The 20691-nt window shown below is 43.3% G+C and overlaps 2 protein-coding genes across 3 annotated transcripts in view; one reads left to right on the top strand and one right to left on the bottom strand.

Annotated features, from left to right (window-relative positions):
* The window catches only part of dram1 (DNA-damage regulated autophagy modulator 1), a 533733-nt gene that overhangs the window by 221597 nt on the left and 291445 nt on the right, over window positions 1-20691 (top strand). The gene's annotated exons all lie outside the window — the stretch shown is intronic.
* Window positions 180-20691, bottom strand: part of igf1 (insulin-like growth factor 1) — a 29091-nt gene continuing 8579 nt past the window's right edge. The window contains exons 2-4 of the mRNA XM_059978524.1: window positions 18928-19084; window positions 9066-9232; window positions 180-2708 (exon numbers count right to left, since the gene is read on the bottom strand). Of these exons, the coding sequence (XP_059834507.1) occupies window positions 2643-2708; window positions 9066-9232; window positions 18928-19075 (381 nt within the window). The 5' untranslated portion in view covers window positions 19076-19084 and the 3' untranslated portion in view covers window positions 180-2642. The remainder of the gene's footprint in view (window positions 2709-9065; window positions 9233-18927; window positions 19085-20691) is intronic.

Below are 20691 nucleotides of genomic sequence, written 5' to 3'. Positions count from 1 at the left end.
GCTCCAGGAGCTGAGGAACAGCAACTCTCTCTGTCACGGTGGATACAGTCCTGCGAGCACACACTGACAGAGTTGGTTCTTCATCGTTCAGGAAAGGGCCTCTCAAGCGGAAACCTCACTGTGTGGGCCGAGAGGTTGGTGACGATATAGGAACTCACTGTGTAACACAGTGCAGGACGAATTCTAACCAAAGTTGGTCACATCTACTATTTGTCAACATCTGAAATGAAGTTTCAGCATTCTGTTACATGAAACATATTGCTCTTAAGGTCAAATTCACAAACAAACAACATAATAGCACCTTTGTATTGAACAGATTGAACATCACATTGCAAATAAACTATGTTCCCTCCCATACACAAAATGTCGACCTCTAAAACAAGCAGGTTCTTATATCAGCCCCATCACAAACTATTTACAGCAGGGTTACAGGTTACTGTCGTCACCCTGTTTGCACACCAGTTTGGACTTTGACATCTGCTACATAATGTAAAGAACATCTCTTTAAAAGGTTCTCCAGCACTGTAGGAAGAGCAGAGAGTGAATATAGTGCAAATGTTTGAGAATATTGAGGGGATTTGGTAGGTCATGAAAGACTCTAGTAAATTTCTACAGACATACCGGAGAGCAATCTGACCGGTTGCATCACCATCCGTTACGGAGGATCCGATGCAAAGGATCGGAAAAAAGATGTGGAGGATTGTAGATTCAGTCTGCTCCATCATAGGCAATAGCCTCCAGACCATTGAGGACATCTTCAAAAGGCGATGCCTCAAAAAGGTGGCATCCACCAATAAGGACCTCCATCACCCAGGACATGCCCTCGGCTCATTGCTACTGACAGGCAGGAGTTTAAAGACACACTCAAAATTTTAGAAACAGCTTCTTCCCCTCCACCATCTGATTTCAGACCATGAAGCCAGGTGTATTATGTCACCTTCAGCTCTGTTTCTCCACGACTTCTTTTATAGATATACAGTATATTTCTTATAGTAATTTGATGTATTGCACTGCTACCATGAAGTAACACATTTATCGTACAAAACTGGTAATAAACATGATTCTGATGCTAAAATTTGTTCCCTGGTAGGTGGTAACCACCTCATGTATAAAATTGGTATCTTCCACAGATTCCACATTGTGTCAGCCCCACTAAGCCTGCAGTGGGATGAGTTCAGAGGCTAGCACAAGATTATAAAGCTGACAAGATATTGGAATTCAGCTTGCATTGAGCACTAGTTTACAGAGAAATAGAATAAAATTGAGAGTAGTGTAAAACATGGGAATGCAGATTCACCATCTCCTTTTTGTGAAAGTCCAATCTCACCAGCCCTGGGCCCCAATGTACTCCCTTATCGGGAATCAAAAACCTAGTGCAGCTCAAAATCCTGATGGTCCATTTGGTTGGACAGGACAATGAATGCAAAGTTGAGTCATGTCGTATTGAAGTTTAATGAGCTCGCTTCGAGCTATCCAATGTTCACACCATGGAAAAGAGAAAGATGGATTAATTTGAATTGTCATCTTCATGTTTTGGGAGCTATGGTCTATTCTCTACCTGGAGTCTCACCAGGAGAGTGAATCAATGTCAGAGATTGAGGCTGCAGAACACATTTAGAAAGTTGCCCTTTGGATACAAATTTCAAGTTAGGGAATTTTACCAATGAAGGAGCAAAGATCAGTTAATCTCACATTTTTTTCAGGTTATCAGCAATACTCATCAACCTGTGTCAACAGTCCACTTAAGAGTACAAATATTGAAAGTACTTGAAACCTGACCGGCATTTTTCTGGTGAGCAGCCCAGTTACCATATTGTCACACATATGTGTCACATCTGCTTGTTAGCAGCACCCCAAACTTGATCCTTATTCCATGGTCCCATTCATTTCATCTCACTTCATCCATCACTCTGCCCTTCCAGTGCAGAGATCAAAAGTATTAATCTCTTAAGAGCATTCCCAACTTGAATGCTTTTCAAACTTGGATAAAACTTGTGACAACAGAGAATCCAGATGTTGACATCTGGAGCAACAAACAATCTGCTGGAGGAACTCAGCAGGTTGAGCAGCTTCCGTGATAGGAAAGGCATTATAACGTCCAACTTCTGCCCCTCTTAGCTCAGTATTGGCTATCTTCCCACTCCATTCCCAATCCTGACGCAAGGTTTTGACAATCTTTTTCCTTCCACAGATTCTGCTTGATCCATAAGTCTCTCTCAACAGATTGTTTGTTACATAGAAGCTGACTTGTAATACCAAGCATTGTCCATGGCTCAATCTAGTCCAATTCACAGATAATATTCAAGAGAACAATAATAAGGCACAAATTCAAATGAGTTCTACATCTTTGTTGCCTTAGGTATGTGGAGGTGGTGGCTCTGTGGACAATGAATGTGCTTGGAAAGGCGCACTTGTAGAAACAAAACTCATTACTTGTCCATTCGTACACTTCACCCCACAACGACGGAAGTGGCCGCCTTCCATGAACGGCGATTACATGGAGTATGACACACATTCTACAGAGAGAGTTTGTGTATTGATCAGAATCCTTCAATAACTTGTGACCAGAGAGTGCCTCCATCATTAGCAAAGTTTACACAAAGACCACCAAACGTAGTCCACCCAGCACACGTCTTCCAATGTCAAATCCGATAATTCCTGTTGACAATACTGGCATTAGCTCGGCTGGGATTCTTCCAGAGGGTCTCCTATAACACCAGAGGAAGAAGAAAGATATTAGGGTCATAAGACCATACAACCACAGGCATAGGAACACAATTTGTTTGCTCCGCCAATCCATCATGGCTGATTTCTTATCCCTCTCAAACCCATTCTCCTTTCTTTTTCCTTATAACCTTTGACACCCTGTCTAATTCAGAACCCAGCAACCTCTGTTTAAATATACCCAATGATACCTCGGGCATCTGTGGCAATGAATTCTACAGATTAACAATCATCTGGCTAAAGAAATTCTTCTCAACTTCTGTTCAACAAGGACTTCCTTCTATTCTGATGCTGTGTCCTCTGGTCCTAGACTCACCCACTGTAGGAAACATCCTCTCCATATCCACTCTATCTAAGCTTTTCAATATTTGGTAGGCTTCAATGAGATCTCCCTAATTCTGCCCTGATTCTTTTAAGCTCCAGTGAGTACAGGCCCAGAGCCATCAAACGATCCTCATACAGTAACCAAGTGAACTTGAGTTGGTTGCCTCAAGAGTCCTGCACATATTTGGCCCTTCCCCAGTTTAGCTCCTGGACCTGGATCTGGAAAGCTATGCAGAGTTTTGGTCTCCTAATGTAAACAGTGATAGACTTGCTTTCAAAGGAATCCAATCCACTAGACAAAGTGGAGAGAAGAGATCGAACAATGCAAGTCTTGTTTCCAAAGTTTTAGAAAAGTAAGAGGATCTCATTTTTCCAGGATGCTGTCTGAAGGAGAGAGGATGCCTTATGTGGATAGGTTGAGCAAGTTAGAACCTTTCTCTTGGGAGTGAAAGGTAGGTTGATAGGGGTGTACAGTAAGAAGCACGGACCAAGTAGACAGCCAGAGACTTTTGCCCTGGGAAGAAGTGACGTAACTTTAAGGTGGGGGTTCCCATTTTGGGGTTCATGGACCCCTCAGTTATGGTAGGGGTCTGTAGCATAAAAAAGACTGGGAACCCCTGCTTTAAGGTGATTGAAGAAAGTATAAGCAGGATCTCAGAGGTAGGTTTTTTTTTAGAAACACAAAGAGTGGTGGGTTCGTGGAATGTGCTGTCGAGGAAGGTGGTAGAGGCAGATACACTAGGGACATTTAAGAGGTGATTAGATGAAAGAAAAATGGAGGGTAATGTAGCGGGGAGGGGGATGGGTTAGATTGATCTTAGACTAAGTCAAAAAGATGGAGATTATGAGTTTGGGTTGAGCTTTGGTTATCATAAGACATAGGAGCAGAATTACACAATACGGCCCATCAAGTCTGCTCCACCATTCCATCATGGCTTTTTTATCCCTCTCGAACAAATTAGAACATAAGAACATAAGAAATAGGAGCAGGAGTAGGCCATTCAGCCCATCGAGCCTGCACCACCATTCAATAAGATCATGGCTGATCTGTCTGTAAAATCAGCTCCATCTACCTGCCTTTTCCCTATAACTCTTAAGTCCCTTACTATGTTAGAACCTATCTATTTCTTAAATATATTTAGTGAAGAAGCCTCAACTGCTTCCCTGGGCAGAGAATTCCACAGATTCACCACTCTCTTGGAAAAGCAGTTTCTCCTTATCTCCATCCTAAATCTTCTCCCCTGAATCTTGAGGCAATGTCCCCTAGTTCTAGTCTCACCTACCAATGGAAACAACTTTCCTACTTCTATCTTATCTATTGCTTTCAAAATTTTGTGTTTTTACAAGATCCCCTCTGATTCTTCTGAATTCCAGAGAGTATAGTCCCAGGTGACTCAATCTTTCCTCATAGGTTAACCCCTTCATTCCCTGGAATCAACCTGGTTAACCTCCTCTGAACTGCCTCCAAAACCAGTATATCCTTCCTCAAGTATGGAGACCAGAACTGCACACAGTACTCCAGGTGCGGCCTCACCAACGCCCTGTATAATTGCAGATTGACCTCCCTGCTTTTGAATTCAATCCCTCTAGCAATGAAGGCCAACATTCCGTTTGCCTTCTTAATAACCTGTTGTTCCTGCAAGCCAACTTTTTGCAATTCATGAACAAGTACTCCCAAGTCCCTCTGCACAACAACATGCTGCAATCTTTCACTATTTAAATAATAATCTGCTCTTCTATTATTCCTTCCAAAGTGGATGATCTCACATTTATGAATGTTGTATTCCATCTGCCAGACCTTGGCCCATTCACTTAACCTATCTATATCCCTCTGCAGACTCTCCACATCCTCTGTACAATTCGCTTTTCCACTCAGTTTAGTGTCATCAGCAAATTTTGCTACACTACACTCAGTCCCTTCTTCCAATTCATCAGTGTAAATGGTAAACAGTTGCAGGCCCAACTCATCCCACTCACCACTGACTGCCAACTGGAGAAACACCCATTTATACCAACTCTCTGCCTTCTACTGGTTAGCCTATCAACTATCTATGACAATATGCTTCCTCTGACTCCATGCATCCATATCTTATTTATAAGTCTCTTGTGCAGCACCTTATTGAATGCCTTCTGGAAATCCAAGTATACAACATCCACCTGTTCCCCTCCATCCACTGCACTCATTATATCCTCAAATTCTTCTGCCTTCTCCTGTAACCTTTGACACCCTGATTAATCAAGAACCTATCAATCTCTGTCTTAAATATATCCAATGACTTGGTCTCCACAGCCATCTGTGGTAATGAATTCCCCAGATTCACCATCCTCTGGTTAGAGAAATTCCTCCTCATTTCTATTCTAAATGGACGTCCCTTTATTTTGAGGTTGTGTCCTCTGGTCCTAGACACCCCACTCTAAGTAACATCCTCTCCACATCTACTCCATCTAGGACTTTCAATATTTGATAGGTTTCAATGAGATCCCCCCTCATTCTTCTGAACTCCAGCAATTACAGGCCCAGAGCCATCAAACACTTCTCATATGTTAACCCTTTCATTCTGGGGATCATTCTCATGAACCTCATCTTGACCCTTTTCAATGTTGGTACTTCTTTTTGTTAGATAAGAGGCCCAAAACTGCTCACAACACTCCAAGTGCAGTCTGACCAATGTCTTATAAAGCTTCAGCATTACATCCTTGCTTTTATATTCTAGACCTTTAGAAATGAATGCAAAACATGCACTGCACTGACTCAACCTTTGAGTTAACCTTCAGGGAATCCTGCACAAGGACTCACAAGTCCCATTGCACCTCTGAATTTTGAATTTTCTCCACATTTAGAAAATAGTCCACATCTTTATTCCTTCTGCTAAACTGCAGGACCATACACTTCCCTACACCATATTCTATCTGCCACTTCCTTGCCAATTCTTCTAATCTAAGTCCTTCTGCAGACTCCCAGCTTTCTCAACACCACCTGCCCTTCCACCTACCTTTGTATTGTCCATAAACTTGCCACAGAGTCATCAATTCCATCATCCAAATCATTGACATAGAACATGAGAAGGAGCGGTCCCAAAACAGACCCTTGTGGAACACCACTAGTCACCAGTAGTCAACCAGAAAAGGTCCCCTTTATTTCCACTCTTTGCTTGCAGCTAATCAGCCAATCTTCTAACCATGCTTATATTTTTCCTGTAGTACCATGGCTCTTATCTTGTTAAACAGTCTCATGTGCAGCACCTTGTCTAGGGCCTTCTGAAAATCCAAGTACACAACATCTACCAATTCTCTATCCTGCCTGTATTTTCCTGAAAGAATTCCAACAGATTTGTCAGGCAAGTTTTCCTCTTAAAGGGAAACCATGCTGACTTTGGCCCATTTTGTTTTGCCCTGAAACCTCATCCTTAAGAATAAACTCCAATATCTTTCCAACCACTGAAGTCAGGATAACTAGCCTATAATTTCCTTTCTTCTGCTTCCCTCCCTTCTTAAAGAGTGGGGTGACATTTGCAATTTTCCAGTCCTCCAGAACGATTCCAGAACCTAGAGGCTCTTGAAGGATCATTACTCATGTCTCCACAATCCCTTCAGCTACCTCTTTCAGAACCCTGAGGTGTAGTCCATCTGGTGCAGGTGACTTATCTACCTTCAGATCTTTCAACTTCCCATGCACCTTCTCCTTAGTAATAGCAACTACATTCACTTCTGGTCCCTTACACTCTCATATTTCTGGCATACTGCTAGTGTCTCCCACAGTGAATATTAATGCAAAATACTTATTTAAGATAATCTTCTGCTTCTTGGTCCTCCATTACTACATCTCCAGCATAAGTTTAAAGTGGTCCAATATCCACTCTCATCTCTCTTTTATACTTTACATATCTGAAAATGCTCTTGGTATCCTTTTATATTTTTGGCTAGCTTACCTTCATTTTTAATCCTTTCTCTCTTTATGGCTTTTTTAGTTGCCTTCTGTTGGTTTTGAAAAGTTTCCCAATCTCCTAGCTTTCCACTAATTTTTGCTCCATTATATTCCCTCTCTTTTGCTTTTATGCTGTATTTGATTTTCTTTGTCAGCCATGGTTCTCTTATCCTCCCTTTAGAGGACTTCTTTGTCTTTGGGATGTATATTTCCTACACCTTCCAAATTGCTCCCAAAAACTTCAGCTGTTTTGCCATTTCCCCTGCTAGTGTCCCCTTCTATTCAAATTTGGCCAGCTCCTCTCTTGTACCTCTATAATTCCCTTTACCCCATTGTAATACTGATACTTCCGATTTTAGCTTCTCCTTCTTAAACTGCAGGGTGAATTCAATCATATTATGACCACTACCTCCTTTGAGTTCCTTTACCTTAAGCTCCCTAATCAAATCTGGTTCATTACACAACAGCAACAGAATTGCTGTTCCCCTTGTAGGCTCAGCTGCCAGCTGCTCCAAAAAGCCATCTCATTCGCATTCTCAAAACTTCCTCTCTTGGCATCCAGCACCCACCTAATTTTCCCAATCTACCTGAATATTGAAACTTCTTAACATAGAAGAGATGCCATTAAGTTGGAAAGAGCACAGAAAATATTTATGAGAAATTTACCAGTATTTGGGGGATTGGGTTATGGTCGAGCGGGTAGGGCATTAAGCACAAGAGATTTTGCAGATACTGGAAATCTTGAGCAACACACACAAAATGCTGGACGAACTCAGCAAGTCAGGTAGCATCTATGGAGGGTAATAGTCAACATTTCATCCAAGATACTTGTTCGGGACTGGAGAAAAGGGGGCAGGATTCAGAAGAAGAACATAGGGTTCCTCTCCCTTCCTTTCCAGCCCTGATTAAGAGTCTCAGCCTGATGTGTTGCCTATCTATTTCCCTCCTTAGAGGACAGGACCTTATTCATGGACAGAGGCTTTATACAGAGAGGAAGATTAGCTTTTTATTGTAGTGTAACAGAATGAGAGGTAATCCCATTTTTATTTATTTATCGAGATACATCGAGGAATAGGCCCTTCCTGCTCCTTGGACTGCACTGTCCAGCAATCACCAGATTTAACCCTGGCCTAATCATGGGACAATTTACAATGGACAATTAACCTACAAACTGATACATCCTTTGGACTGTGGCAGGAAACCGGATCACCCGGAGGAAAACCAATTCGTCATGGGTAGAACATACAAACTCCTTACAGGCAGCGGCAGGAATTGAACCTTGATCGCCTGTACTTTAAAGTGTTGTGCTAACCAGCACACTACATGTGCCCTCAACTACAACTGAGGTACATAAAGAGAGCGTATGCATGCTGTCTTTCCCATGGGGTTGGGAAATGGAGATAGGCTCAGAGTGAGAGGGGAGAGATTTAGTAGGAACCTGAGGGGCAAGGTTTTCACCCAAAAGGTGGATATGGAACAAGCTACACGAGGAAATGGTTGAGGCAGGTGCATTAATAACATTTAAAAGGCATTTGGACAGATACATGGATAGAAAAGGTTTATAAGATATAAAAGCAGAATTGGGTCTTTTGGCCCATCAAGTCTGCTCTGCCATTCAATTTTTTTCTCTCCAGCATTGAGTACAGGAGATGGGATGTTATGTTGAAGTTGATTAAAACATTGGCGAGGCCTAATTTGGAGTATTGTGTGCAGTTTTGGTCACCTGCCTACAGGGAAGATGTAAATAAGGTTCAAAGAGGACAGAGAAAATTTACAAGAATGTTGCTGGGTCTGGAGGACCTGAGTTATAAGGAAAGATTGAATAGGTTAGGACTTTATTCTTTATAATGTAGAAGACAGAGAGGAGATTTGATAGAGGTATACAAAATTGCGAAAACGTGGTAAGTGTGCACAAAGCCGACTGATCGTGCGGCCTGTCATTTGGGCTTCCTATGCGCGGAAGGTTGTTCTCTTTGAGTGTGTACAATTTCGTCTCAGTGGCCGACTCGTCTTTCCCGCACTGTAAATTGCACAGTCAGTACCATTACTAACCCGACCTAGTAGAAATGTTTAATTCTACTGCAACACTTACCACTTGTCCTTTCTCGGTGTGACGCTGGATGCGAGCAGAACTGTCCAAACGCTGGGGCTTTGCACAGTACATCTCCAACAACTTGAGATCACAGCTTTGGAAGCAGCACTCATCCACAATCCCTCGGTGTGACCTTCGCATGCTCGATCTGTAGCCTGTGGGTTTGTCTGCAGGGGGTAGAGTGGGCAGGATGAAAAGGTGTACAGTACATTGGACTCTGGGCTCCAGGGCAGGGAAGTACCAGAGAGAGCATAAAGGTTTGCTGGACCCGAGAGGTTATAAACCAATAGGGAAGGGCCGAACAGACTATGATTCCATACACTGTGAGAAAGCAGAAGCTGTCCTGATAGGCATCTTTACCATTGTGAAGGGGACAATATGGAATATCAAATCCTGGAGTTCACAGAAGAGGAGAAGGCCTTTTAACCCAGGGGGTCTGTGCCAATTCTGATCCATCCAGGCCATGTCCTCTTCTCACTACTACTGTCAGCAGGAGGTACAGGTGCCTCAGGTCCCACACCACCAGGTTCAGGAACAATTATTACCCTTCAACCATCAGACTCCTGAACCAGCGTGGATAACATCACTCACCTCAACACTGAACTGATTCCACAACCTACAGACTCACTTTCAAGGACTCTACAACTCATCTTCTCAGTATCAATCTATTGATTTATTTATTTATTTACTCGTTACTTGCATAATCTACCTTCTTTTGCCCATCATTTGTTTGTTTTTGTTATGTTTTTCTTTGATTTTTGAAACCTCTATTGTAACTGCTTCCAAGAAAATGACTCTCAAGCAGGACTGTATTTCTCAACGTGGAGCAGAGAGCAATTTGTAAATCTGGCGGGAACAAAGGATGTTGAGAACACCGAGGATTAAGCACTGTGGGAGGGGTGTGAGGCAGGTGGCAAAGAAGAAATGCCAGGGGTAGGGGGTGGTGCAGGTGCAGACACACCCAGTCATGAGAGACCAAGCTAGCTCACTTGATTCTGAACAATTAGTTTATTGATCATTACAGAAAGTCTCTCTGATGCTTCCCTCTCCCTTCCCCTTTTTCCAACCATGATTCCCCTCTCCCTGCTCCCTTCCCACTCTCAGTCCACAATAGAGACCCCGATCAGAATCAGGTTTATCATCACTCACACGCGGCATGGTTTTTTTGCGGCAGCAGTACACAGCAATACATAAAATCACTACAGTGCTGTGCAAAAGTCTTAGGCACCCTAGCTATATATATGCACCTAAGACTTTTGCACAGCACTGCATATGGGAACATGCCCATGTAGCAGGCTCCCACTCTCCACGTATCTGATTAACCCAAAGGAACAGCAGAGACCGATACAGTTTGGTACCAGCACCAACGCAGGAGTTGCCAGTCAGCATTGAACTCAACGTAGAACTGCCTTAGGGACTCCAGCTCCGGATTTTTCCCTCGGGGTTTACTCTCAAAGCCTTCCCCATGACTGGGTCTAGCCACAAGGCAGTGGAGGTTTGAGATCAGAGTTTTCCTTCTCCCAGATGAGCTTCCAGCCACGGCTGATGAGCCCCATCTGCCCGAAGCGACTGGTTTAAAGGCACTAGTAACCCACTTTCGCCCCTTCTCCTGTCAGTAGAAACGGTTATTCCATAGGCTAGAATGCTATCTTTTAGCATATAATATGAGTTATTAATTTTTAGCATAATTCATATGATAAAAAATGACCCCCGATCTATCTTGTTGTAACCTTTGCATTTTATGGTTTACCTGCACTGCACTTCCTCTGAATCTGCGACGACATATTCTGCATTGTATTCCTTTCTGACTACCTCAGTGTACTTACGTATGGAATGGTCTGGGTGGCAGGCAATGAGAAAGCCTTAAGATATCTTGGTACATGTAACAATAATAAACCAATTGTCAGTTCCAAAGTCTTTGTCCAGAGCGCAGAACCATTTAATGACTTGAGAGAGGGTGCAGAGGAGACTTACCAGGACTGAGCGACCTTGAGCTTTTCTCTTTGGAACGAAGGAGGGTGAGAGGTGACTTGACGGAGGTGGACAAGATGATCAGAGGCATAGATAGAGTGGACAGCCAGAGACCTTTTCAGAGGGCAAAAATATGAGGGGGCATAATTTTAAGGAGATTAGAGGAAAGTATAGGGGGTTGACAGAGGTAATTATTTTACATAGAGAGTGGTGGGGGCATAGAACCACAGCCAGGGTGGTGGAGGAGGCAGATACATTAGGGACACTTAAGAGACTCTTAGATAGACACATGGATGAAAGAAAAGTGGGGGGGGGGGTGATGTGGGAGGGTTGGTTTAAATTGATGTTGGAGTAGGTTAAAATATTGTGGACCGAAGGGCCTGTAGTGAGCTGTATGTTATCTATAATAAACTCCAGTGACGCACCAGAACTCAATGTTTCAAACAGCTTCTTCGCCTCCGTCATCAGATTTCTGAACGGACATTGAACCCATGAACTCTATTTCACTACTTCTTTTCTTTTTTTGTTCTCTTTATTCTTATTTCATTTCAATTATATATATGTTTCTCATTGTAATTTATATTTTTTTATCATTATGTTTGCAATGTTCTGCTGCTGAAAAACAATAAATTTCATGATATTAAACCTGATTCTGATGATATTCAGGTAGGTTAAAAGGCTGGCACAACATTGTGGGCCAAAGGACCTGTATTCTGCTGTTGTGTTCGATGTTGAGAACAGAAGGGAAGAAGAGACATGAAGCAGGAGAAAAAAAAAGTATGATATATCTGTGCTGAATTGCCTAGATTTACACTGTAGACATTTTTCCCCAATCAACACACGTTGCTTTGCATTCTAAACTTGTCCCGATCAGCAGACAACTGGAAACCCAAACAGCTCTGATGATTTGATGTATCATCTGAGACTCTGGCTCAAGCTGTGTAGGCAGCTCCTTGCCAGAATCTGCAGGCTCACAGCCCCAGCTCAGCCCTCGCGCCAGAAAAAGAATTCACTTGGAATAAGAAATGCTGCATTGTACATTTCTATTTCTGGAAAGGAAACGCATGTTTTTTTTTAAGTCAAGATTTCGGCTAAAGTTGCTCACCCATCGTTAAAAGGTGTGTTTTCTCCAGATAAATTGCTGCACAGACCAAAATTGCTGATAATATTAAAGGCAGAATTATTTTACTGAAGAACAACTGTTGGTTTAATCAGGATAGGGCTGTAAGATATAGAAACAGAATTAGGCCATTTGGCCCATCCACCATTTCATCAAGGCTGATCTATTTTCTCTCTCAGCCCCAGTCTCCTTTCTTACCCCCATATCCCTTCCTACCCCGAACAATCAAAAATCTATCATCCTCTGTCTTAAATATACCCATTGATTTGGTGTTCACAGCTGCACAGTGGCAATGAATTCCTCTGATTCACCACTCTCTGGCTAAATAAATTACTCCTCATCACCATTCTAAAAGGATGCCCCTCTATTCTGAGGCCGTGCCCTCTGGTCTTAGTCTCCCTCAGTATAGGAAACATCCTCTCCACACATACTCCGTCAAAGCTTTTCAACCTTCAATAGGTTTCAACAAGGTCACCCCTCATTCTTTAGAATTCCAGTCAGAGGCCCAGAGCCATCGAATGTTCCTCATATGACAAGACTTTCAATCCCAAAATCATTGTTGTGAACCTCCTTTGAACCCTCATCAATGTCAACACATCCCTTCTGATATAAGGGGACCAAAACTGCTCACAGTACTACTAGGGAGGCCTCTCTAGTGTTTTAGAAAGCCTCATCATTACGTCCTTGCTTTTATATTCTAGTCCTCTTTAAATGAATGCTAACATTGTGTTTGCCTTCCTCACTGACTCAACCTGCAAATTAACCTTTAGGGAATCCTGTATGAGAACACTGAAAACATCTTACACAAAGGGTCTTAATGAATAAACTCTTCTCGGACTCAGAGCCGGATACAGCTATCAATTTTAACTGATGCTTCGATAACAAACTCTGCCATCTTCATCAGCGATGATGTCTGGGCACATCTAGTCTGGTGGCATTTACACCCTATCATCCGTCCCTCCTAATTGGTTAGCCCTCATCCAATCAGGTTTCTGCTGTCCCATTTTGTTCTGAATGGAATTCTAGTTCTTACTTAGAGCAAGACCTTCGTCTTAGTTAAAATTATTTTCCTTGAGTTTTATATCAATGGCTTCTTTAATCAGGCGGTCCCAAAAACCATTGACACAGCACAGTGATTTTGTGCCATTAAAGTCAACCCTATGGCCATTCAAAGGATTGACTTAACCGTATTGCAATTATCAAACACTTATTGCCTGTGCCCCTTTTATTCACATTTTTGGTGTGAAATAGTGTATGGCTTGACTTTAAAACATAGGAGCACAATTAGGCCATTGGGCCCATCGATCCTGCCCCACCATTCCATCATGGCTGATTTCTTATTCCTCCCGACCCCATTCTCCTTCTGCCTGTAATCTTTGACGTGCTTACTAATCAATAACCTACCGACCTTTGCTTTTAATATACACAGTGACTCGGCCTTCAGAGCTGTCCGTGGCCACAAATTCCACAGATTCACCACCTTCTAGCCAAAGAAATTCCTCCTCACCTCCGTTCTGAAGGGACACCCGTCTATTCTGAGGCTGTGCCCTCTGGTCCTAGACTCCCCCACTATAGGAAACATCCTCCCCACATCCACTCTATCTAGGCCTTTCAATATTTGACAGGTTTTATTGAGATCCCCGCAGATTCTTCTATAGATTTGAATATGTTTTAAAATTCACTTACAGGATTTGTGTGTTGCTGACAAGGTCAGCATTAACACACTCTCCAGGTGGTTGGGATGTGGACCAGCAATATTACGCTGGTGTGAGTTGGAGGGTGGTCCACATGGGGTGGTGGTCCCATATGTCTGATGAAGCCATACACCATGGAAACAGGCCCTTCGGCCCAACTCGTCCATGCCAGCCAAGGTACTTTTCTGAGCTGGTCCCATATGCCTGCATTCTGTCTACATATCACCAATCCTTTCCTATCTATGTACTTATACAAATATCTTTTAAATATTGTAATCATACTCATGTTTACCACCTCCTCGTTCCAAACACTCACCACCTTTTACGTGATGAATTTATGTAACTGTATTGAGAGATACAGCTTGGTAACAGGCCCCTTCAGCTAGTCAGCCTCCACTGCCTAGTTACACCCATGTGACCAATTTAACCGACTAACCTCTACGTCATTGAAACGTGGGAGGAAACCCACGTGGGGACGGGGAGAACATACAAACTCCTTACAGACAGTGGCAGCAATTGAGCCTGGATTGTTGTTGCTGTAATAGCATTTTGCTAATATTTGGCCCTTGGTTCCCCTTTAAAACCTTCTCCCTTTCATCATAAAACTGTACTCTAAAGTGTTATGTTCTTCTACCCTGGGGAAAAAAACCCGAAAATCCATTTTGTTTAGTCCTTCCATGATTTCATGAACTTTCCTCAGCCTCCCTTCGATCCCGGGAAATCAGACTCAGTTTACCTAGTCTCTCCTTGCGGCTGAAACCCTCCATCTTCAGCAAATCCCGTGAATCTGTCCTGCACCTTCTCTAACTTAATCACATCTCTCCCCTGGTGCGGCGTACAAAACAGTGCAGGTCCTTCAGCCTGTGATGGCACACCGCCTTTTATTGATTGATCGATTGATTGAGATACAGTGTGCAACAGGCCCTTTTCCAGCACTCTGTGCCACTCCATCTGTCAACCCAGCCTAATCACAGGACGATTTACAATGACCAGTTAACCCACTGACCTGTACATGTTTAGACTGTGGGAGGAAGCCAGAGCAACCGAAGGAAACCTGCATAGTCATGGGAGACCTAGAAACTCCTGACAGGCAGCAGCGGGAACCTTCTCTAAGGCCGAGCTAACGCTTCCATTCCACACAGCCCTCCATTTTTCAATCATCCATGTGCCTACCTAAGAGTCTCTTAAACATCTCTAATGTATCTACCTCAACCACCTTGCCTGCAAGCACATTCGACACACCCACAACTCTGCGTACAAAACCTACCTCTAACATCCTGAGTATACTTCCTTCCAATCACTTCACCTTTAAAAATATTCAACAGGTTTTAATGAGATCCCCCCTCATTTTTCTAAACTCCAGCCCAGAACCATCAAGCACTCCTCACACATTAACCCTTTCATTCCTGAGATCATTCCCGTGAAAAGCTTGTCTTACACACTGTTCATACAGATCAGATCATTACACAGCACATTGACGTAGAACAAACGAAAACAATAGCAAAATGCAGAATAAAATGCAACAGCTACAGAGAAAGTGCAGTGCAGATGTTAGCCATTACAGGAAGGATGTGGATACTATAGAGAGAGTGCAGAGGAGATTTACAAGGATGTTGCCTGGATTGGACATCATGCCTTATGAGAAACTCGGCCTTTTCTTCTTGGAGTGCAAAGTGACCTGATAGAGGTGTATAAGATGATGAGAGGCATTGATCGTGTGGCTAGCCAGGGGATTTTTCCCAGGGCTGAAATGGCTAACATGAGGGAGCATTGTTTTAAGGTGCTTGGAAATGGGTACCGAGCAGATGTCAGGGGTAAATTTTTCTCACAGAGAGTGGTGGGTGTGTGGAATGCACTACCGGTGGCGGTGGTGGAAGTGGATATGATAGGGTCTTTTACGAGTCTCTTAGATAGTTACATGGAGCTTAGAAAGATAGAGGGCTATGCACTAGGGAACTTCTCGGCAGTGCTTAGCGTAGGTTACACGGTCGGCACAACATTGTGGGCCGAAGGGCCTGTAATGTGCTGTAGATTTCTATGTTTCTATTTCCACCCAGGGAAAAAGTCTCTTGCCTTCCACTCAAACTATGCCTCTTTACATCCTGTGCACCTGCACACAGTATTCCAGGTGAGCTCTCACCAACATCTTGTGCAACGGTAACATAATGTCCCAGCTCAGTGGAACCACTGATTGTGCGAATACAAGACCATCTCATTTCACTCGAGATGTTGCCAATGATTTTGCATTTTAAGACTTTTATCTCATTATCTCATGTTTACATTAATTATTGCTACAAACTATAACTGTTTGTTGTCTTCTGCACTTTGGTTGATCTTTCATTGAACCTGTTGAAGTTACTATTCTATAGATTTGCTGAGTCTGCCCACAGGAAAAGGAATATGGTGACATATATGTACTTTGATAATAAAACTTGCTTTGAACTTGGAATAAGCCACTTCTTGGTGGTAGATCAGGAACCTGGGAGGTTCTGTGCAAGAATGCTTGGTGAGTGGCTATGGAACATTCATAACAGGTGGATTTCAAAGCCTTTGAAATATATCCCAATAGGAATATAAAGAATATATTCCCCTAGGAATAGATGAGTATTCTTAGGAGCCTACACAGGGAGTAGGAATTTCATGGTGATCTTGACAGGATGGTCGTTGAGAGACTGTTTACCTTGGACAATTGGGTCTAAATCCATGGAGCAGAGTTGTGGATAAAAGGTCAGCCATTGAGGAAAGGTCCCTCCACCCTGAGGGCTGCATAGTTTTGGAATTATTTCATTCTCCTTTATACTTGTGTGCTGGAAATGACATTAAACAATCTTGAATTGGAGGACTTCTCAAAACCCTACAGTTAGTGGGGAGAATATGTAAACTCCACACCGATTGGGATGGACCCAGACAGAGCTGTGGGGAAGAGGCTTCACGAACCATACCACCTTTCTCCTGCTTCTTCTTCTTGTCAGCATGGCCCTGTGAGGAGAAGTCCATGGCTCCTGAGCCTGATTGAATTCCTGAAGGATGGGACAAAGCATATTGATGAAGGTAGAGCACTGGATGTGGTGAATATGGATTTCAATAAGGTACTTGATAAGGTTCTCCATGGTAGATTCAATCAGAAAGTCAGCAGGCATGGGATCCAGGAAACATGGTTGTGTAAGTTCACTATTGGCTTGCCCACAAAATACAGGGAGTGATTGTAGATGGAGCATTTTCTGGCTACAGGTCAGTGACCAGTGGTGATTCATATTTATTCATTTAGTGATACAGCATGAAATAAACCGTCCTAAGCCCCCAAGCCATGCTGCCCCACAACCCCACAACCACAATTACCCCTAACTTAATCACCAGACAATTAACCCTCCCATTACATCTTTGGACTGTGGGAGAAAACCCACACATTCCACAGAGAGGATGTACAGGGACTTCTTACAGAGGATGCTGGCATTGAATTCTGTACTCCAGTTTTCAGAGCTGGAATAATCTCACGCTAACCAGCTTCCACAGGGATCTGTTCTGGGAACCCCTGCTCTTTGTGATTGTTATAAGTGACTTATAACATATAAGATTATTAAGGGATTGGACACGCTTGAGGCAGGAAACATGTTCCCGATGTTGCGTAAGTCTAGAACCAAAGGCCACAGTTTAAGAATAAGGGGTAGGCCATTTAGAACGGAGTTCAGGAAAAACTTTTTAACCCAAAGAGTTGTGGATCTATGGAATGCTCTGCCTCAGAAGGCAATGGAGGTCAAGTCTCTGGATGCTTTCAAGAAAGAGTTAGATAGAGCTCTTAAAGATAGCGGAATCAAAGGAAATGGAGAGAAGGCCGGAACAGGGTACTGATTGTGGATGATCAGCCATGATCACATTGAATGGTGGTGTTAGTTCGAAGGGTTGAATGGCCTGCTCCTGCACCTATTGTCTATTGACTTGATCAGGAAGTGGAGGGGTGGATTATTAAGTCTGCAGAGATGTAGTGGTTAGCATAACACTTTACAGCGCCAACGATAGGAGTTCAATTCCCACCACTGTCTGCGTAATGGAGAGCACTGAGTAACCGTGCACCTCACACACACACACACACACACACACACACTCACACACACACACACACACACACACACACACACACACACACACACACACACACACACACACACACACACATACACACACACACACACACACACACACACACACACACACATACACACATACACACACACACGCACACACTTGTTATTCTGCTGTTGTTGTGCTGATTATATGCAATTCAATGTTTTCCCCCAGTATATTCTTATAACGGGTTTGTCTTTATGGAGCCTTTCCAAACAAAGACAGTGAAATATTCCATTTTTGTAGTAATGGGCATGTGTACACGTGTATATGTTGTTTGTATGCTGTTTTTAAGGCAGATACTTTGTTTATTTTGTAAAATGATTCTAACTACATGTGGGGTGCATCATATTCTAATTCACGTAACTTTGTGGGTAATTAAAGATGGTATGATCTGGAGCCGATTTAAAGGAGCTCTTCACCCTCGGTGGGAGAAAGAGATCAGATTGCCAGGGACTGTGGGCTAAGTTTGGAGCTGTTATGGTGTTTTCTGGTAGGTATCTGTTTGTAAGTAATAGCAGCTTTCTTTCCTCTGTTTTTGTCGGTTTGATTTTTGACGCACTGAATAAACACCCTTGCAACTCCAGCCATTTTCCCTTAACCCAGTCATGCCCCATGTCTCTAACAGCTTGTAAGGAGTTTGTACTTTCTCCCCATGACTGCGTGGGTCTCCTCCAGCTACTCTCGTTTCCTCCCACATCCCAAAGACGTGGAGGTTGATAACGGTTAAGTTGTGGGCATGCTACATTGGCATGGCACGTGTGACGACTCCTGCAAGCTGATCCCCACCCCACCCAGCGGATCCTCGGACTGTGTTGGTCGTTAACGCAAATGGTACATTTTGCTATATGTTACAATGTACACGTAACAAATAAAACTGATCTTTACAGTTTGTACCCGTGGCTTCCAGTGCCCGGCTATCATTAACTGCGAGAGGTGAAGGAATTGTACCTACTGAAATAGAAGCCTCGGTCACCACAGACAAACTGCAGTGTGTCCACTAGCTCTGCCCCACAGAGATTCTCCGGGCCGGCGTCTGCCCCACGCAGGGCTAGCGTGCACAGCATCAGGCAGAACGTGGGTGGGTAGAAGGCAAGGTGCATCCTCGCAGCCTGCAGAGGGAACAGAGACAATGGTCAAAGGCCCATCACCCAGCCACCAGTGTTTGACTAATGCAGACAGCAGTCACAAGCTTCCTACATAACCTTGAGCTCATCCAAACCTCGGGCTGTGTCCTAACTTGTACCAGGTCCCGTTCACCTTTGCGCAATGATCTGTATCAGCTTCTAGTTGAGCAATATCTCAGATTTTAAAAAAAGCAAACATTCAAGTTCCAGTTGATTGTCAAAGGTACAGGCAATAAAAACCATGAATATTGATTTTTAGAATCACAGAGCTATCCTGCGCAGAACCAGGCCCTTCAGCCCAATATCAGATTTTTAAAAAAAAATTTAAAAGATTATCTTTATTTGTTTGCCAGGGTTCTCGAGTCCTGGCAACATCCTAGCGATTTTATCTTTGCACTCTTCCCATCTTATTGACATCTTTCCAAGAGATAGAGATTAGTTGGATTTGTCGCATGTGCATCAAACCATTGAAATATACAGTGAAATGCGTCACTTGTGTCAAATCAAATCAGCAAGGTTTGTGCTGGGCAGCCCACAAGTGGTGCCATGCTCCCAGTGCCAACATAACATGCCCACAATTTCCTAACCCGAGCCCACGGGTCTCTGGGAACGTGGGAGGGAACTGGAGCACCCAGAATAAATCCACGCGGTCAAGAAGAGAACATACCAATTCATGCAGACAGCAGCAGGAATCAAACCCCAATCTAAGATGGAAGTGCAAACTTATGCCATTTGGCTCCTTGAGTCTGCACTGTCATTCAATCATGGCTGATCCTTCATTCCCCTCCTCAGTCCCACTCCCTGGCCCTCTCCCCGTAAGCTTTGAATCAAGAACCTATAATCTCTTCCTTAAATACATACATCCAATGACCTGACCTCCACAGCTGCCTGTGGTAACAAATTCCACAAAGTCACCACCTTCTGGCTAGAGAAATTTCTCCACATCTCTGTTTTAAATGGATGCCCCTCTATCACATGCCCTCTTGTCCCAGACTCTCCCACCATTGGAAACATCTTTTCTGCAAGGTTTCAATGAGTTCCTGCTCTCATCCTTCTAAGTTGCAGTGGGTACAGGAACAGAGCCATCAAACGCTCTTAGTATGATAATCCTTTAATTCCCGAAATCATCCTTGTGAACCTCCTCTGGACCCTCTCCAATGCCAGTACATCTTTTCTCAGATGAAGGGCCCAAAACTGTTCACAATACTCAAGGTGAGGTCTCACCAGTGCCTTATAAAGCCTCAGCATCACATCCGTGCTCTTGTATTCTAGACCTCTTGGAATGAATGGTAACATGGCATTTGCTTTCCTCACTACCAACTCAACCTGCAAGTTAAACTTTAGGGTGTTCTGCACAAGGACTCCCAAGTCCCTTTGCATCTCAGATTTTTGAATTTTCTCTCCTTTTAGAAAACAATCTGCATATTTATTTCTACAACTAAAGTACATGAACATGCATTTTCCAACATTGTATTTCATTTGCCACTTTCTTGACCATTCTCCTCATCTGTCTAAGTCCTTTTGCAGCCTTCCTGTTTCCTCAACACCATTTCTCTTCCCTCACACCCTTCAACGTTTGGCACACTGTTTGT

The sequence above is a fragment of the Hypanus sabinus genome, chromosome 8, assembly GCF_030144855.1.
Source record: "Hypanus sabinus isolate sHypSab1 chromosome 8, sHypSab1.hap1, whole genome shotgun sequence".
Taxonomy (NCBI): Eukaryota; Metazoa; Chordata; class Chondrichthyes; order Myliobatiformes; family Dasyatidae; genus Hypanus; species Hypanus sabinus.
This window is presented reverse-complemented; position numbering and strand designations above follow the sequence as displayed.